We start from the raw sequence: 20,379 nt of genomic DNA, 5'->3' as shown, positions 1-20,379 counted from the left end.
GCGCTGCAACCCTTAATCACCAGCTAACACACACACACACATATAAAGATGAGGTAGCTTTTGTGAAGCATTGTGAGGTGTAATTTAAAGAATGTGGTTGCATAAAGCTGGAACAACGCAGAAAGTTTGAAGCAAAATACAAATGAGAAGAAGACAGAACAACGTTGCAGCTTTATTCTGTATTTCTATATTTTGTGGGGGATGACCCCTTTCTTCAGGACATTCGGAAAAGTGGTGGCTGGAAAAAACTTGCTGCTCTTCCACCACTAATTTTCTAAATGTCCTGAAGAGAGGGCCTTCATCCCGAAATACAAAATAAAGCTGCAACGTTGTTCTGTCTTCTTTTCGTTTCTACCTTCTTGCATTGTGTGTGTGTATATAGTGGCAGTGTGGTAAGTAGCTTGCTTACCAACCACATGGTTCCGGGTTCAGTCCCACTGCGTGGCACCTTGGGCAAGTGTCTTTTACTATAGCTTCGGGCCGACCAAAGCCTTGTGAGTGGATTTGGTAAACGGAAACTGAAAGAAGCTTGTCGTATATATGTATATATATATGCGTGTTTGTGTGTCTGTGTTTGTCCCCCTAGCATTGCTTGACAACCGATGCTGGTGTGTTTAGGTCCCCGTAACTTAGCGGTTCGGCAAAAAGAGACCGATAAAATAAGTACTAGGCTTATAAAGAATAAGACCTGGGGTCGATTTGATCGACTAAAGGCGGTGCTCCAGCATGGCTGCAGTCAAATGACTCAAACAAGTAAAAGAGAAAGAGAATATATATATATATATATATATATATATATATATAGAGAGAGAGAGACTGTGATCCCCAGCTAACATCCCTACAGCCTGTTGATATGAAACTACATTTTACCAATTCTAGTAAAATTGTCAACTGAGAGGGGACAAAAAGGAGCAAGAAGAGTGAGAATGGTTTTTCACCCTGTAAAATGTAGGAAGCAATTTCTTTTGAAAACAAATATACAGAAATCAGATTTTCCACAATTGGTATTGTTTTTAATCAAATTGTGATTTACCAGCCATTTTTACACCCTTGATAATTTTTTTGTTAAAATAACCAACTTGTGGAAACTAGCTGCAGTCAATCTGTTTAATCTAAAATTGCGAGAGAGTGGTCGTGTGTGAGATAGAGAATGTGTATGTGTGTGTGCGTAACTGAGAGAGAGAGAGAGAGACTCTGTGTGTGTGAACTTGCCATGGCTCGTTAATAAAGTATCATTTTAATTTTAATGAATGCAACACCGCTCAGTAATTTCGCTGGTTCACACATCAATCTTAAACCATCTTTGAAAAAAAAGCAAATCTCAAAACAGTTTTCTCAACACAAGGGAGACAACTTTGACGAACCGTTTGCGAAGTCTTTTCCTCCAAATCTTTTTAACGGTCATCTTTGATGGCATCAGAGCCGCAGACATATTAAACGTCTCCCAACTTCGGCATATTAAGGAAAATAGGGTTTTTCTTTTGTATATTAAAGCTTATGGTAGGCCCAACTTTGCATAGGGCCCATGGTATGTTTTGGGACTAAGTGCGTCTGATATGCCCACAAAGGTATATCCATATATATCCACTGAACCCAGTCGTTCACAAGGCTAGAAATAGAAGCCAAATCGCTCTAAATTCACACCTTATGGCCGTGCTGCTCAAAGTAGTGGTCTGTGGACCGGTGCTGGTCCGTGAGCCATCAGATGCCGGTACACGTCGAGTTTCCAGAAAAGAAAGAAACATAAAATGCTTATGTAAGATTGTATCATTTGTTTACAAAATAAACTTTAATTATATTCCTTATAGTTTCCGGTATAAATTGATATTACCAAGAAATATTTCCAGTCCCTGGCACATTGAAAAAAATGCTGGTATGCCACATCAGATAGTTTGAGAGGCACTGCCCTATGATACTAAAAAGAGATTCGACTGCTGTTTCTAGCAGGTTTAGTAACTGTACAGAGGCTCCTGTTATTGGCTCGAGATTTGAGGGAGACTTTGACTGCTGCTGGTGTAGGTTATTTCATTTGTTTGTTGCTGAAATAAGCCTGGTTCTGTGGAGGTACAAGCATCAACCATCTGATCTCAGGTTCAGTCCTACTGTCTGGCACCCGGGGTAACTGCCTTGTACTACTGCTCTGGACCAACCAATGCCTTGCGAGAGAATTTGGTCCCACTGCATGGCACTTGGGGCATTTTGGTCCCACTGCATGGCACCTTGAGCAAGTGTCTTCTACAGAAGCCTCAGGCTGATCAAAACCTTGTGAGTGGATTTGGTAGGCAGAAACCCCAAGAAACCCGTTGTATATATATATTTGTGTGTGTGTGTATGTTTGTTCCCCACCAGTGCTTGACACCTGGTGATGGTATGTTTATGTCCCTGTAACTTAGCTGTTTGGCAAAAGAAGCCGATAGAAAAAGTAAGGCCTGGGGTCAATTTGTTTGACCAAAACCCTTCGAGGTGGTGCTCCAGCTAGGCCACAATTAAATGACTGAAACAAGATAAAAAGATGTGTGTGTGAATGTTTAGAAATGGGAATGGAATCACTTTTGATTAACCCTTTAGCATTTAAACCGGCCATATCCGGCCAAAAGTATTCTGCCTGTTTTATGTTCAAACTGGCCAGATCTGGTCTCTCACACCAACCCTACAATATCGTTTTAAAAATTAACAGCTACCTCATCAAAATCTCATAGCTACAAGATAATGCATGATTAGTTCAAAACAATGTGGATGAAAAAAGGATTCATTTTGGCAGAATAATGTAAACACTAAAGGGTTAAGTTCACAACAACAACAACACCACCAACATTGTGAAGGAAAATGAATAAAGTTAAAATCGAAGTAAAGGGTCCATATTTACCCTTGCTAGACTCTGCGGTGTCGGATTATCATTTCTATTGAACTGAACGAGTTTCCGTTTTGTAAACTGCCGTGTCCTACAAAAGATCAATAGAGCAATCGATAAATGAACAGTGACAGAATCAATAAATCAATAGAAGATGAAACTCGAATAAATCTAACTGAAATTGTGTCAAAGGTCAGTCAACATGGATGGGGTCAAGGGTCAATCAACCTAGTTAATCCCAAACCTGATTTTGAGCAAGCTTGACTCAGGCTCACAAATGAAATAAACAGCAGGTTCTGTGGACGCTGGCAACAGGAAGCTGTGACATTCATTCTGTGCTCAAAACAGTGGATGGACAGAAAGAGCAGGCAAAAGACTTGTGATATCAAGTTGGAAGCACTCCGTCGGTTACGACGACGAGGGTTCCGGTTGATCCGATCAGCGGAACAGCCTGCTCGTGAAATTAACTTGTAAGTGGCTGAGCACTCCACAGACACGTGTACCCTTAACGTAGTTCTCGAGGATATTCAGCGTGACACAGAGAGTGACAAGATCGGCCCTTTGAAATACAGGTACAACAGAAACAGGAAGAAAGAGTGAGAGAAAGTTGAGGCGAAAGAGTACAGCAGGGATCACCACCCAGCCGGAGCCTCGTGGAGCTTTAGGTGTTTTCGCTCAATAAACACTCACAACGCCCGGTCTGGGAATCGAAACCGCGATCGTACGACCGCGAGTCCGCTGCCCTAACCACTGGGCCATTGCACCTCCAAGTTACAACCCTTTGTGTTACAAGTTCAAATCCCACCAAGGGTGAGACTTCAGGTTTGCTCTTCTTGGGTCAATAAAAAGTAAAAGTCAAGTTCAGGGGTCAATTTATTAATTCGGAGGAGGAGGAGGAGGAAAAGAAGAAGAAAAAAGTTCTGGAGATGTTAATGATTCTGGTTCAAATTGGGAATATACGGGTGGGAGGTGGGTCCTGGACCGGATTCTGTTAATTAGATAAACAGTAATTAAAGAGAGATTTTCTTTACCTTAATATAATGTAAATCTGTTCTGGTGAAGACGTATTTTCTAACTTTATTGACATCACAATTGGTCCAATGGTTTCATCATACATTATGTAATTAATATGTTCCTGAAAATAAATAAACAAAATAATAAATAAATAAATAAATAATAATAATAATAATAATAGTAATAATAATAATAATAATAATAATAATAATAATAGTAGTAATAATAATAATAGTAATAATATAATAATAATAGTAATAGTAATGATAATGATAATAATAATGATAATAATAATAATAATAATAATAATAATAATAATAATAATAATAATAATAATAATGGTTTCAAATTTTGGCACAAGGCCAGCAATTTTGGGCAAGGGGACGAGTTGATTACATCGACCCCAGTGTTCAACTGGTACTTGTTCATGGAATTTATTCCCAGGCTGAAAACCTTGATCTGAAGCAATTCCATTTAAGGCTCCAAGGAACAGGTGGTTGCGTTACACCAATGGACTAACCATTTAACCTTTGTTCTGTGGAGGTACAAGCATCAACCATCTGATCTCAGGTTCAGTCCTACTGTCTGGCACCCGGGGTAACTGCTCTGGACCAACCAATGCCTTGCCCAAATACTGCAACTGTTTTATCTTCAAATCAGCCACATCTGGCCTCTCACACCTACCCTACAATGTCATTCTAAAAATAAACAATCACATCATCAAAATCTTGAAGCTCTGAGATAATCCATGATTAATGTAATAAATAAGTATTACATTTGACAGATTAATTTGAATTCTAAAGGGTTGAATTAGCCATATCCAGTGCTTAGATTCTACCCCTGTTTTGTTCAGTCTGGCCAAATCTGATCTCTCACACCTACCCTACAATGTCTTTCTAAAAACATACAATCACATCATAGAAATCTTGAAGCCAGAAGATAATGAAGGATTAAGCGAAAACGATGTGGGAGCTTGCTTCCTAGCTACATGGTTTCGGGTTCAGTCCCACTGCCTGGCACTTTGGGTACGTGTCTTCCACTATAGCCCCAGGCCGACTGGAGCTTAGTGATTGAATTCGGTAGGTGGAAGTTACTGCCGTGTGTGTAGGTGTGCGTGTAGGTGCTTGTGCCTCTCCGAAAGAGAGAGAGGGATGTAAATAAATAAGATTTAGAATCAAGAGAGGGGACCAAATGTTAAGGGATCGACTCCGCTACATCCTGCCCAAATATTCCACCTGTTTTATGTTCAAACTGGCTAGGTCTGGCCTTTTACACTTACCCGACAATGTCATTCTGCAATGGACCATCAGTGCCGCCCTTCTTTGTCTCACCAAACAGAAAAAAAAAAGAAGGGAAACGATTTTAAAATGGAACACTTACTTTACCACGAAAATCTTTGCGGTATACTTTCGCATCTTCAAACTTTGAAGTCTCTAACTTGACCTTGCCAGGGTTGTGGCTCGGTTCTTCCAGCCGGTAACCATTTGCTTGCATCTGAACGATCATGGGGTAAGGCCCAGGTCTGGACAGCATCTAAATACCAACAAAATAATCATTGTTTAAACAAAGGGGACAATGTTTCATTTTACTGAAAATTAAACACTACAAAGGGGAAGGGGTCAACGTGAAATGTTGATTGAAAAGCACCGAATGTATTTTGGGAACTGAACTGAAAGTCTGTTACATTTATGAAACCACATGTATGAATACATGTGGACATTTGGAGATGTTTTAACGAGGACTCCGGTGGTAGCAGTGCAGTGGTGGTTGTTTGTAGTAGCATTTGAGTAATGTATATCATAGAGAGAGATCTCATTGCTTCGTCATATGACTCATATGGAGGACATATGAGCCCCCCAGCACCTGCATCTCAAACAAAAACACACACACACACAGAGGGGTGCATCTCACCAAATTAAAAGAAAATAAAAAAAAATTTCATCTTACACATATCTGGTTATATAATCAAAATTGTCTTTATGTATATATGTGTATACACACACACGCGCACACACACACACACACACACACATTCTCAGCAGTTTAACAGTCGTTGTAAAATATAAGCATAACAAATAAAATATAATTCTTCTATTGTTCTGTTTCATCAACTGAAATTGTTTTGATGTATCATGACACATTTTAAGCCCATTGCACATTGATCTTAGGCAATAACTTGCCCAAGATGTCAAATTAAGCTGCAGAGACTTAAAATGATAATAGTAATGATGATGATGATAATAATAATAATAACAACAACAAAAAGGGTAAATCAATTTCTTTGGTTCCAGGGTTCAACTGGTCCTTATCTTATCAATCCTGAAATGAGGAAAGGCAAAGTTGACGTCAGCAGAATTTGAACTCGGAACACAAAGAGAGAGAAAATGCCACAAAGCATTTTGCCTGGAGTGTTAACGATTCTGCCAGTCTGCTAATAATGATGATTTATTATTATTATTATTATTCTAATAATAATAATAATAATAATAATAATAATAATGATAATGATAATAATAATATAATAATAATAATAAAATAATAATAATAATAAATATTAGGCACAACACAGTATATATTAGAAAACTTAAGATAAAGTGTATAAACTAAGGTTTTAAATCCTTTTTTGCTAAAGAACTGTAAATAGACGTAAATGCATCTTGATATTCCCTTTCTACATAGAAAAAAAATAAAGGAGATTGCCCTGATGTTTCTCATCAGTGGACAAATAATCTTTCATTCTTTCACCTATGAAGAGAACTTACAGGTAAATTGCTATTTAAGTCCGCCACAAACCAGAACTTAGTCAAAATAGCAAGACTAATTTGCATATTGCATGTTTGTCAGTGAGATTGGTTAAATAATGATAAATACTTATGTCCAAATGCAGTATGTATTAGAAAAACTAATTTTAAAGTAGATAACCTACGGGTTTTAAGTCTTTTCAAGATAGAACTAGAAACAGATGTAAATACATCTTGTTATCCTCTTTGTACATTGAAAGGAAAAAAAAAAACATATTTAAAATTTTCTAACTCTGTATTTGTGTTGCGTAAAACTGAATGAAATGTCAAATGTCCATATTTAATCTGATGCCACAATTGACAAAAACAAATAACCATATAAGGATTCCGTTTTATGACACAACTTTTATAATAAAAGACTCTCTTATGCTCTGACGCTGTGAAACTATGACCCTGTTGAATTGCATTTCATCACCACCACCACCACCATCTTTGTTTCATGCTTGCCATATAAGTGTTCCGGCATCATCACTGCTCTTTCGTGCTCCATCTTCACAACAATGGCACCAGCCGTTGCCTCCAAGTCTTTCCAAAACAACCAAAACCCAATTCGTCTCATTTCCTGTCATTCAAGTGACAATACCACTTGACAAAAATCATGTGCATATGAATTGCGCATGGATGTTTACATCATCATCATCGTCATTTCATGTCCGTTTCGGAAACTGACATGCATTGGACAATTCGACAGGAGCTGGCACCAGGCTGGGGGGAAGGGGGCACTAGGCTCCAGCCAGCTGTTCTGGCTAGGTTTCTACAGCTGGGTGCCCTTACGGATGCCAACCACTTTACAGAGTGGACAGGGTATTTTTTTGTTTTTACATTACATGGTACCATCGCCAACAGGGACACCAAGTGACTCAGAGATGGATGGAGGGGGCATAAGCATGGGCTGTGTGGTCGAGATGTTTGCTTGGCAACCACATGGGTGTGAGTTCAATATCACCGTGCAGCACTCTGGTTAAGTATCTTCCACTACAGCCATAGACTGTGAACGGATTTAGTAGAAAGAAACAAAAAGAAGCTCATCATATATGTGTGTCTGTATGAATTTCCATCCTTGCCCATCACTTCAAACATATACCAAAAATAGACACATACAGCATTTGAGTAATGTATGCCACACATAGATCTCATTGCTTCTTCATACGGCTCACATGGAGGACACATGAGCCCCCAGCACCTGCATCTCAAAGGAAAACACACACACACACACACAGAGGGGTGCATCTCACCAAATTAGAAGAAAATCAAAATATTTATGCTTTTAGGCATGTACTATCACCATCACTACAACTACAAACAATAACAACCACTGCACTACTTCCACCGAGGCAATTAACACCAGAGTCCTCGTTAAAACATCTCCCGATGTCATTTGTGATTATTAAACTCGTTAAGTTTGAGTTCTGCATAGTTAAATGATTTCCTTTCTAAAACTATGGAAGCACAAAATGACGAAATCTGTGAAGCTGTGGCAACTGAATGTGTGTGTGTGTGTGTGTGTTTAGGGGTTTAGGGGTTTTGTATTCCCAACATCGTGTGCTAATTGTAAGCAAACCTTACCGTTCTACAAGCAGTGTCATCCGTCTAACCATTGTGCTGTTCACGTTTGAAGGACTAAGAGTAAGGACTAAGATGGCTGAGGTATTTGGCTCACAATCAGGAGGTCGTGAGTTCAATTCCTGACCATGCACTGTGTCCTTGAGCAAGACACTTTACTTTACATTGCTGGCAAAAATGAGGTGTACCTGTAATTGAAAACGGGCCAGCCATGTCACATTCTGTGTTGCGCTGAATCTCCCTGAGAACTACATCAAGGGTACACATGTCTGTGGAGTACTCAGCCACATGCATGTTAATTTCATGAGCAGACTGTTTCATTGATCGGATCAACTGGAACCCTCATCGTCTTAACTGATGGAGTGCCATAATAAACTCTACCACACCATATGTGACTCCTGTAGTGACTCTATTGACTCAACCACATCATCTTTGACTCCTGTAGTGACTCTATTGACTCAACCACATCATCTTTGACTCCTGTAGTGACTCTATTGACTCAACCACATCATCTTTAACTCCTGTAGTGACTCTATTGACTCAACCACATCATCTGTGACTCCTGTAGTGACTCTATTGACTCAACCACATCATCTTTGACTCCTGTAGTGACTCTATTGATTTTACGTCATCTGTGACTCCTGTAGTGACTCTGATGACTCTACCACATCATCTGTGACACCTGTAGTGACTGTATTGTGTCATCTGCTGAGTCACGTATCCACTGTTCTGGTTAGTAACTCTTCTGTGTCACAACAGAAATTAGTTCAGCCACAAAAAGCCCACCAATGACTGTTAATTACAGTTAACGAAAGTGGGAAAACTAATAAATAATATGGAGAGAAGACTACATGAATAGTGGAAGACCCATGACTGGCTGGGTGGTAAAGAAGTTTACTTTACAAAGCCTGGGGTTTTGAGTTCCATCTCACCATGTAGCACCTGGGACAAGTGTTTTCTACTGCAGGCTCTGATCATCAGAAGGCCTCATCAGTAGAATTTCGGAGACAAATCCACAAGGCAGTTTGTGGTGTGTGTGTATGTGTGTATGCACACACACATACGTGTATGTAAGTGTTTCCATGTGTGTTCATGTTGTCATCATGTGAGCTAAAATGGTGACAAACTGCTCCCCCCCCCCACACACACCTACCCACTGCCAACACCCAGCAGACAAAACTAATTAAAACCATTCCATACAAACACACTTGTTTAATAATTGCTGCAACATTTCAGGGGGGAAAAAAAAATTGATGGAAAGCTGGTGGGGATGGGAGGGGGCAGAGGAGGTGGTGGTAGTGGAGGAGGAGGAGGTGGTGGTGGTGGTGGTGGAGGAGGTGGTGGTGGTGGAGGAGGTGGTGGTGGTGGTGGCTAGTGAAAGGATTTGCAGCAGAGAAGTTTTATAGTTCTATTACCTCTCTGACAATATCTTCATCCTGTTTCGGGACCTCTGCCTCTGGTTCCTGGAGCTGAAAGAGAAATTGAGAATATAATCATTAAATAAGGATAGAATTATAAATATGACAATAGACAGATAGATAGAGAGGAGGAGATGGATAGAGAGAGAGAGACATACACACACACATACAAAATTATGCCTGACAATCAACAGACACATTTGCCTAATTCCAAGCAAAAATCACACACACACACACACACACGTATCATCAACATCATTTAAAGTTCATTTTCAATGCTGGCATCAGTTGGACGGTTAGATAGGGTCTGTTTCAGCAGGGAGGGCTGGATAGACAGACAGACAGACATATAGATAGATAGATAGATAGATAGAGAGAGAGAGAGAGAGAGAGAGAGAGAGATAAGTAGATAGATAGAGAGATAGATAGATAGATAGATAGGTAGATAGGTAGATAGATAGATAGAGAGATAGGTAGATAGATAGATAGAGAGAGAGATAGGTAGATAGATGGGTAGATAGATAGGTAGATAGATAGATAGATAGATAGACAGACAGATAGATAGATAGATAGATAGATAGTTAGATGGATAGATAGGTAGATAGATAGATAGATAGGTAGATAGATAGGTAGATAGATAGGTAGATAGATAGATAGATAGGTAGATAGATAGGTAGATAGATAGGTAGGTAGGTAGATAGATAGATAGATAGGTAGATGGATAGATAGGTAGATAGATAGATAGATAGATAGGTAGATAGATAGGTAGATAGATAGATAGGTAGATAGAGAGATAGGTGGTAGGTAGGTAGGTAGGTAGGTAGATAGACAGACAGGGATGGTGGAGGAGATAATAAATTCTCTAGAATAACATCTTCGGGCAGGTATTTTTGAGAATAGTCATGGGCCAACCAATGCCACATGAGTGAATTTGGTTGATGCGAAACTATGTGGAAGCCCAGTGTGTATGTCTTTGTTTCTCACTGCTTGACGAACATTGTTGGTTTGTTTATGTCTATGAAACGAAGAGAGATGGTCCAATGAAAAGAGATCGACTAAATAAGTAACCAGCTTGAAGTGAAATGCTGGGGTTGATTGGTCAAAAAGTCTTTTAAGTGACTCCTGTAGTGACTCTGTTGACTCTACCACATCATCTGTGACTCCTGTAGTGACTCTATTGACTCAACCACATCATCTGTGACTCCTGTAGTGACTCTATTGATTTTACGTCATCTGTGACTCCTGTAGTGACTCTGATGACTCTACCACATCATCTGTGACACCTGTATGGTCGTAGTCTGACAACCGAAACCAGTGATAAGAGAATAATGGTCAATAGAGATGGAAGCCAACAAAAAGAAGAAGAAGAAGATTGTAAGAAGAAAAAGTAAAGCAGGTAATTACAGGTAAGGAAAGTGTCAACGTTTGAGGAAGAGGACAACGTTGGTCATCGATACGACGAGACTGGAGGTTCATGATGGTATCAAAGAAATCTTGTGGCTGGAAAAGAGAGAAAAAAAAAGGGGAAAAAAGAAAGATTATTGAAATTATTGTTTGACATGAGAAGAAATAATAAATTTTGAGAGAATGAGAAGTAATTGGTTTTTGTAAGAATTGGATCTTGAAGCAAATAAAGCAATGAAAATATTGGGTTAAAATCTCTTTTCGATTGGAAATGTTAATTTGAATGTGCTGTGTACATATGTAGGTAGATGCGGTGCGTGTGCATGTATATATATATATATATCGGTCATGTCTTTCTGTCTATTTGATTATTCCTATAAGTGACTTCTGAAAAAAACCTATGTATATATATATATATATATATATATATATATGTATATATATATATATATACATGCAAACACACTTACATATATACATATGTATGGATGTATACACGCATGTATACATCCATGTGCATGTGTGTGTATATATATATATATGCTTTCGGTGTGAATGGTTTTGTTATATAGCATGGTGTTTTACAATCCTGTAAATAATAATAGTAATAGTATTTTATAAGCTTAAAGCTTATAGCAATCACCGTGCAATGACTAAAGAAAATAGTCTAATATTGGGGCATATAAGCCCTTGACGGAAAAAAGAAGGCTTACACACATATATATATATGTATATATATATTTTATAGAAGGAGCTTCTACAGGACTAGAACTGTTTCATTCAAATGAAATCATCAGGAAGCTTCCTGATGATTTCATTTGAATGAAACAGTTCTAGTCCTGTAGAAGCTCCTTCTATAAAATAAATTAATTTACTCTGCCATGTATTGAGTACCTTATTTACTGTGGTTAACCCCGATACATCCATGTGTGAGTGAGTGTATACACACACACACACACATATATATATATATATTGTGGTATTGAAGTATGTTTACCCCTGACTCTTTTACTGAATAACTAAACACAACCGACACAAGAAGAGAGACTTAACTCAACATTCAATGTTCTTTCACACTTTTAACATCAACCAATTGAGATAGTGCTCGGGGCCACGATATAAAACTATTTTATACACACCAGGCACATACAATTATACATCTTGTAATCTCCCTATTCTAAATTAAACCTTTGATCCGAATTTTAAGTAAGACCCTCTTTGTTGGGTTCAAAACGGCAGCTTTATTTAAATGAAGTTAATTATTTTACTAAATCCCTCAAACTATTTTGGGGATTATTTTGATGACAATTACTTGAAACACCTAATCAGTGCATTTAATGAGATGTTTGTTCAATAAAAACTAGATAACAAAAACCACATTAATTGTTCGGAAGTGACTGCCACCAGCTTTTTTTTTAATACAATAAACCAACCAAAATGCATTTATTATTGTTGTTTTCCTCTGTGTGTGTGTGTGTATTTGTTTGGTTCAAGTATCATTACCAGCATCTCAAACAGTTATTATATAGTTTGTGTGTGTATATGTGTGTGTGTGTGTGTGTGTATCTTAAGTGCAGGAGTGGCTGTGTGGTAAGTAGCTTGTTTACCAACCACTTGGTTCTGGGTTCAGTCCCACTGTGTGGCATTTTGGGCAAGTGTCTTCTACTATAGCTTCGGGCCTACCAAAGCCTTCTGAGGGGACTTGGTAGACGGAAACTGAAAGAAGCCCATCATATATGTGTGTGTGTGTGTGTGTGTGTATGTGTGAGTGTGTGTATGTTTGTGTGACTGTGTTTGTCCTCCCCAGCATTGCTTGACAACTGATGTTGGTGTGTTTATGTCCCTGTAACTTAGTGATTCGGCAAAAGAGACTAATAGAATAAGAACTAGGCTTACAAAGAATAAGTCCTGGGGTTGATTTGCTTGACTAAAGGCAGTGCTCCAGCATGGCCAAAGTGCAGTGACTGACACCAATTAAAAAAATGAGACTTGTGCATACACACAGACAACACACACACACATGGCGTGCCAATGCGACTTGTAGTGTCAACCTGATCAATGGGGGTAGACAGAACCAGGGCAGACACTACCCACCAAAAGGATAAACTATTATTATTATTATTATTATTATTATCATCATTATGGTAACTTTAAATTATTTGCAGCAAACAGCAACAGAACACATGTTAATGAGGACATCGTGTAAGAGGTTAATTAGGACATCCTCCCCACACACTCGCACCCATGCTGAATGTCCTGTATGACATTCCACCCCTGCCCATCACTTCAAACATATAGCTCTCACTTTTACCCTACTTCACCGATATACCAAAAATAGACACATTTAAGTAATGTATGCCACATAGAGATCTCATTGCTTCTTCATACGGCTCACATGGAGGACACATGAGCCCCCAGCACCTGCATCTCAAAGGAAAACACACACACACACACACACACACACACACACAGAGGGGTGCATCTCACCAAATTAGAAGAAAATCAAAATATTTATGCTTTTAGGCATGTACTATCACCATCACTACAACTACAAACAATAACAACCACTGCACTACTTCCACTGAGGCAATTAACACCAGAGTCCTCGTTAAAACATCTCCCGATGTCATTTGTGATTATTAAACTCGTTAAGTTCGAGTTCTGCATAGTTAAATGATTTCCTTTCTAAAACTATGGAAGCACGAAATGACGAAATCTTTGAAGCTGTGGCAACCAGATTTGGCAGAAGGAAGTAAATAAAAGCTGGATTTTTTATTAACGAGCTGTAATAATGACCATTAAGGCATGTGAGATAATGAGCAAGTCATGATGTCAGACAGCTGATCCGTAAGAAATGGTAGCTAAATTTTCCTTAGAGAACAGACTATCATGTAAAAAATGAAGGACATTAGATAATGTAGTCTAAAGTGGAATGTAACTAGAAAAATAGATGGAATGGCCATGGCTGGAATACCTTGGATCATTTGATTGAATTTTGAGAACGAAACAACACAAATATTAAAAGATCACAAATGAAATACATCGTTGGCAGGGTTGGGTTCAACTTTAGGGACCATTAGAGCAACGTGACAGGAGCTAAGAGGAAAATTAGGGAGCAGTCATCATCATTTAACGTCTGTTGTCCATGCTGGCAGAGAATATAATACATGGCCCAGCATAAATATTTTTATGGCATTTTAAGATATTTTCATGGTATTTTAAAGATTTTCATAGTAATTTAAGGGTATTTTCATAGTATTTTAAATGGCATTTTCACAGCATTTTAATATTTTCCTAGCATTTTAGAGATTTTCACGGTATTTTAAGAATATGTTAATGGCATTTTAAAGATATTTTAATGGTATTTTATGATATTCTATTGCAAAGCTACTTCAGTCTTTAATAAAACCAACATTATGTGATACAAGGGCTTTAGTTTATTTAAACCCACAACCCTATAAATCTGTTTAGCCCTAGGCCATTCCTGATATGGCAAATTTATGGTTAAAGACAATCCATCCTTGACTAATCCTATCACTTTTCTCCCCTGTGATACCCTATCTAGGATTGTTCTCCTTAAAGATGAATTGGTGAGAGTTGAGTGAGGATTGGCTGCTATTTTCTTGCAGGTCAAGCAATTGTGTAGAGGCTCCCAGTTGGTTCACATCAAAGGATAGCTAAATAGAAATGGTAACCAAGGAGTCCAACAAGCAAGCATTTCAACTTGCTAGAAATAGCAGCTAAACCTCTTTCAAATCATGTCATATCATCTTAAAGAAAGAAAGGACACACTTGATAGTATAGTTCTCTCTCTCTCTCTCTCCCTCCTGTCTGCCTGTCTCTCTACACAAACACTCACTCAACTGCTGCACTTCAAATAATTTGTTAAAAATCCATCATAGGCGCAGGAGTGGCTGTGTGGTAAGTATCTTGTTTACCAACCACATGGTTCCGGGTTCAGTCCCACTGCGTGGCATCTTGGGCAAGTGTCTTCTACTATAGCCTCGGGCCGACCAAAGCCTTGTGAGTGGATTTGGTAGACGGAAACTGAAAGAAGCCTGTCGTATATATGTATATATATATATATATGCGTGTGTGTGTTTGTGTGTCTGTGTTTGTCTTCCTAGCATTGCTTGACAACCGATGCTGGTGTGTTTATGTCCCCGTTACTTAGCGGTTCGGCAAAAGAGACCGATAGAATAAGTACTGGGCTTACAAAAGAATAAGTCCCGGGGTCGAATTGCTCGATTAAAGGCGGTGCTCCAGCATGGCCGCAGTCAAATGACTGAAACAAGTAAAAGAGAGTAAAAGAGAAAAAGAGAGTATGTGTTAATATTTCAATTTGTATTTTGTGTCTCCCTCACCATTCCTTAATCAGTTGTGCCTCAGGCCCCAAATAGACTCCAATTCTAAAACGGATTCCTTCATACCAATATTCGTTGAAGCACACACTGTTTGTAAGGATAAGACATCTACTTCCTTCTTTATAAAAAAACGAGGTCAGGCATGAATGTGTCATTGCAATGCTTGCTTTACAGCTTTGAGGCCTCAAGTTAGATCCTGTTGTGTTTCACTTCAGAAACGTTCAACCACCACAGCTTGCCATTGATCAAAACCTTTTGAGTTAAACTTGTTAGAAGTTTAAATATGTTTGAATCACAATTTGAACTTGTAAGGAAGCAATTCAATGCATTTCGCCAGGGAGAAAAATGCTTGCTGTAAACAAACAGGTGTGAATACAGCAAGTCAGTCCACAGCAGTCCTTAACCCTTTCGTTACTGTATTTATTTTGAGATGTTCTGTGTTTGTTTCAATTACTTTAAATATAACAAAGAATTTAGTAAAATTACTTAGTTACCATTCAGCTTGTGTTAGGGACATAAATTGTGACTAAGGTTTGGTGGAAGATTTTAATTTAAAACTTATGGAAACAAGACATTTGTACAACAGAGCCAGAGCCGGTTTCAGCCGGGTTGGTAACAAAAGGGTTAACCAGACTGTTGTTGGATGCTTGCATTTTGGAGGGGTTATCTCCTCATCAGCAGCAGACACTGTGAACTGACATAAGAAACAGGCCCCTCTTACGATATTCCCATAAGTGACTGGTTGTGCTATTCAGCAGCTCACTGTAGATGAAATGTGGACTGGAAGCACAAAGCAGTGATGTGTGCAGACACAAACTTGTAAACAGTTCAAATATGGCTGAACAACATTCAAATCTACAAGAAAGCCATTTGCTGCATTTTGCCCAGGATAAAAATTCTTGCTGTGGACAAATAGGTGTAAATAAACCAGACCAGTCCAGATGGCTTTCTTAAAGGTTCGAATATGTCTCAAGCATATACAGACTAGTAACAAGTTCATATTTGTACTCATCACTGCTTAGAACTTCTGATTTGTATTTATGAAATGAATTTGGTAGACAGAATGTGAGGACGCAGGCTGGAAAGCGGAGCATTTTCCAATTGATGTCGGATGTAGAAGATTTGTAGGACACAGTGTGAGGCAGATGTTGTTATTGTTAGGCCAAACTCATCATAAAACAAATCCCAGCTTGAGTGATGTCCAACTTACAGTGGAAAAGACAAACCACTGGATTTGGTTAAAAAGAGACGATGAGTGATGGCTAGAAGAATATTGAGCTTTATCTGATAACCAGTTGATACAGCAGGTGGGAACTCATTTCAGTGAGGAGGACTGGTGCGCAATGGATGCTGTCGCAGGCCCCGAAACGGTGCACATTCTCTCCTGATGACCCCCATACACTTGTTGGCTTCCAGTATACAGAGCTTTCGATGGGTAGCACTTGCATCTGCAAGTTGTTAGCAAAACATTGAGTGTATATGCAGCAGTAACAAGTTTGTCGCTACTTAGAACTTGTATCTATGAATTGGATTTGGTAGAGAGAAACATGCTTGGAGGGTGGACATGCCTACCACTTTCTCAATTCATCTGTGTTTGCTAAAACAGTTGTTGTTGTTGCTTAGCCATGGGTCAGACGTGACTGGACAGGCAAAACTGTAATGAAAAAGGATCCAGCCATGACTGTCCAGTCTTTATTTAAGATCTTAGGTATCAAGGATGTCTTGCATGCATACAGGTCCTCTCCTTTTTAAGATGATAAGATATAATTTGAGGGGTTTTTTTTGGCAGCTATTTCGGGGATGTTGAGTGACTATATACAAGCCCTGCTTCAGTTTGTCACAACAAAAGTAAGCAGCAGCAGCAGAAGTTGTTGGAGAGATCTTTAACTGTGATGTTTATTGTTCAGAGTTGAAGTATTTTTTCTGGGTTGTGAAGTGCTTTTAATGAAGTTTCTGTCATTGAAAGAATGAAGACTGGTAACAACAAGCTAAAGGAGACTCTTCCATCTTATCATCCACAAAGGAAGTGAGACAACAGAGTTTACGAGGAGAGATTAGCATCAAGTGGGTCATTAAATGATGTGTGTGTGTGTGTGTGTGTGTGTGTTAGTCAAGATTAAAGAGTGATAACACAATGTTTTGCTGTATCATTCATTCACTTATACTCAAGAGCCACGACATCCAGTTATGTCCCACCGTCTTCATCAATATGGTGGATCTCTGTTGCTTGGCAACAAAGATTCAGTCGTTTACTTAATTGAATTACCTACATTTTAATGAGTGTATGTAGGTATCAGTGTGGCTGTGTGGTCGAGTAGTTTGCTTACCAACCACATGGTTCTGGGTTCAGTCCCATTGCATGGCATCTTCGGTGTCTTCTACCATAGCTTCGTGCTGACCAAAGTCTTGCGAGTGGATTTGGTAGATGGAAACTGAAAGAAGCCTGTCGTATGTATATGTGCAACTGGTGTGGGTGTTTGTCTTCATAACTTAACAGTTCAGCAAAAGAGACTGATAGCATAAGTACCAGGCTTAAAAAAAAGTCCAACTAAAAATTTTTTATGCTGGTGCCCCAGCATGGCCACAGTCTAATGACTGAAACAAGTACAAGATAAAAGAAACCTAGCTGAGAATTCCAAAAGGACACAAGAACCCTTGAATGGAGTGACATCATTTTATGGGACCCTAACGGACAAAGGAAAAACCTAACCTTGGTAGGATTTTCACTTGGACTGTAAAGGGTGGCATTAAATACCACAAGGCATTCTTTTTGTTTTTTATTATGAAAGTAGGTGCAGGAGTGGCTGTGTGGTAAGTAGCTTGCTAACCAACCACATGGTTCCGGGTTCAGTCCCACTGCGTGGCATCTTGGGCAAGTGTCTTCTGCTATAGCCCCGGGCCGACCAATGCCTTGTGAGTGGATTTGGCAGACGGAAACTGAAAGAAGCCTGTCGTATATATGTATATATATGTATGTGTGTGTGTGTGCCTGTGTTTGTCCCCCTAGCATTGCTTGACAACTGATGCTGGTGTTTTTACGTCCCTGTCACTTAGCGGTTCGGCAAAAGAGACTGATAGAATAAGTACTGGGCTTACAAAGAATAAGTCCTGGGGTTGATTTGCTCGACTAAAAGGCGAGGCTCCAGCATGGCCGCAGTCAAATGACTGAAACAAGTAAAAGAGTAAGAGTAAAGAGTAAATGTTCTAGAAATTTTTTTCCAGTGTCCATCTTGGAATAAGACACCATTTGGTGACAGGATTCCAAACTGATCAAAGAGGAGTGTAGATATAAATACCGGAGAAATTCCACAACTGTTAAAACACTGGAAACCAATATTTCTTTTATCAACAACAAAATTTTTATCACAGATCCGTTTTAATAACGTTATGACCTATTGGAAGAATTTAATGGGTGAGGCACAGTGAGTGAAATATAAGCACACAAACACACAGCCACATTATCTATAAATAAATTTACAGATTCATAGAATCATATGGCAATCTCAGAAAGCTCTTCTAGTGAACCTGGCTATCAGATCACATAGCAGTAATCCAACACAGAAGTGTACAATGCAGAATTCTATGCAGCTGAAATCCAGGATATACAATTAATGAAACTATTTCATCTATGGCTTAGAATGTGTGTGTGTGTGTGTGTGTATAAATTAAATGCCCGTATGGTCACGTATATATATATACAACCAGAAACTGCAGTGTCTTTTTTCTTACACCCACACAAACACATGCAGTCAATCACTTCTCTTTGCCCACCCCAGTGTCTCATAAACTAGGTTGACACTCCTTTTTGTTAATAACACACTGTGTTGACTTTATACACACACATACATACATATTATATATCATAGTTTAACGTGGCTTTCTATGCTGTTGGGCCAGAGGACAATGCCAGGCTATACATACATTCATACACTTGCACACAACTGTGGCCAAAAGTCTGGAACATTTTTTTCAAAATTAAAATTGTTATGCCCAAATACAATAAAAGGTAAAACACACACACACACACACATGCGCGCATATAAATATATATAAATATATATATATATATATTTCTTCACTACCCACAAGGGGCTAAACATAGAGGGGACAAACAAGGACAGACAAAGGGATTAAGTCGATTACATCGACACCAGTGCGGAACTGGTATTTAATTTATCGACCCCGAAAGGATGAAAGGCAAAGTCGACCTCGGCGGAATTTGAACTCTGATCGTATATAAACTACTAAACATAAACAGCAAAGTTAGCTCTTAATTGAACCCCCTTGCAGATGTAAGGAAGGGAGATTCCCCCCATTACCCACTTTCCAGTCTTGAAAATTCTAAATATTTACTGGTGACATATTAACACACACACACACACACACACATAGGGGTCACTGTGATGTAGTAAACAAAGAAGGAGTCGAAAACATTACAGATCTGAGATGATCAATTAAAACTGCAGCAAGGGTCTACGTATGAGGGGAGGGGCAGAGAGAGGGAGGGGTCTCGTTAATGTCCTCACTTCCAGACCCTGAGAGAAATTCATTTCGAAAAACAGGAAGAGGAGCCCCTGCTTGTTGCAGGGTTACTTTTGTGTTACGTGTATGACAGTCAGAAGACAGAGCCATACGGATATCTCTATACAAATGCACATATATATGTATATATATATATATATTTGCAAATAACACAAGGGCACTGAGATTGTGTCTAAAGTCCATCTGGTGACGTTGATCGCCTGGGGCTAAAAGCATCAGTAACACCCCACCCCCAGTGGCTAGCCACATTCAGATGGCTAGTACACCTTACATATATATATATATAGACATATGCACACACATTGTTTAGATAGACAAATAGGAAATAGAACAACAAAGACTCACTGGTATGCACACACACACACACACACACACATTCTGTGCATCCCAGGCTGATGACCAGCATTTTAAGAGAGCCAAAC

General features: G+C 39.0%; 1 protein-coding gene across 9 annotated transcripts in view; it reads right to left on the bottom strand.

The window, feature by feature from the left end:
- Positions 1–20,379, bottom strand: part of LOC115224716 (rap1 GTPase-activating protein 1) — a 364,275-nt gene that overhangs the window by 25,433 nt on the left and 318,463 nt on the right. For all 9 annotated transcript variants that reach the window (XM_036513712.1, XM_036513711.1, XM_029795580.2 and 6 more), the window contains 5 exons: positions 11,052–11,147; positions 9,645–9,698; positions 5,246–5,398; positions 3,883–3,986; positions 2,867–2,942 (listed from right to left, as the gene is read on the bottom strand). In XM_036513712.1, coding sequence (XP_036369605.1) covers positions 2,867–2,942; positions 3,883–3,986; positions 5,246–5,398; positions 9,645–9,698; positions 11,052–11,147 — 483 coding nt within the window. The remainder of the gene's footprint in view (positions 1–2,866; positions 2,943–3,882; positions 3,987–5,245; positions 5,399–9,644; positions 9,699–11,051; positions 11,148–20,379) is intronic.

Source organism: Octopus sinensis, linkage group LG26 (genome assembly GCF_006345805.1).
Source record: "Octopus sinensis linkage group LG26, ASM634580v1, whole genome shotgun sequence".
Taxonomy (NCBI): Eukaryota; Metazoa; Mollusca; class Cephalopoda; order Octopoda; family Octopodidae; genus Octopus; species Octopus sinensis.
Note: the sequence above shows the minus strand (reverse complement) of the source record. Positions and strands in the feature narration are given on the sequence as shown.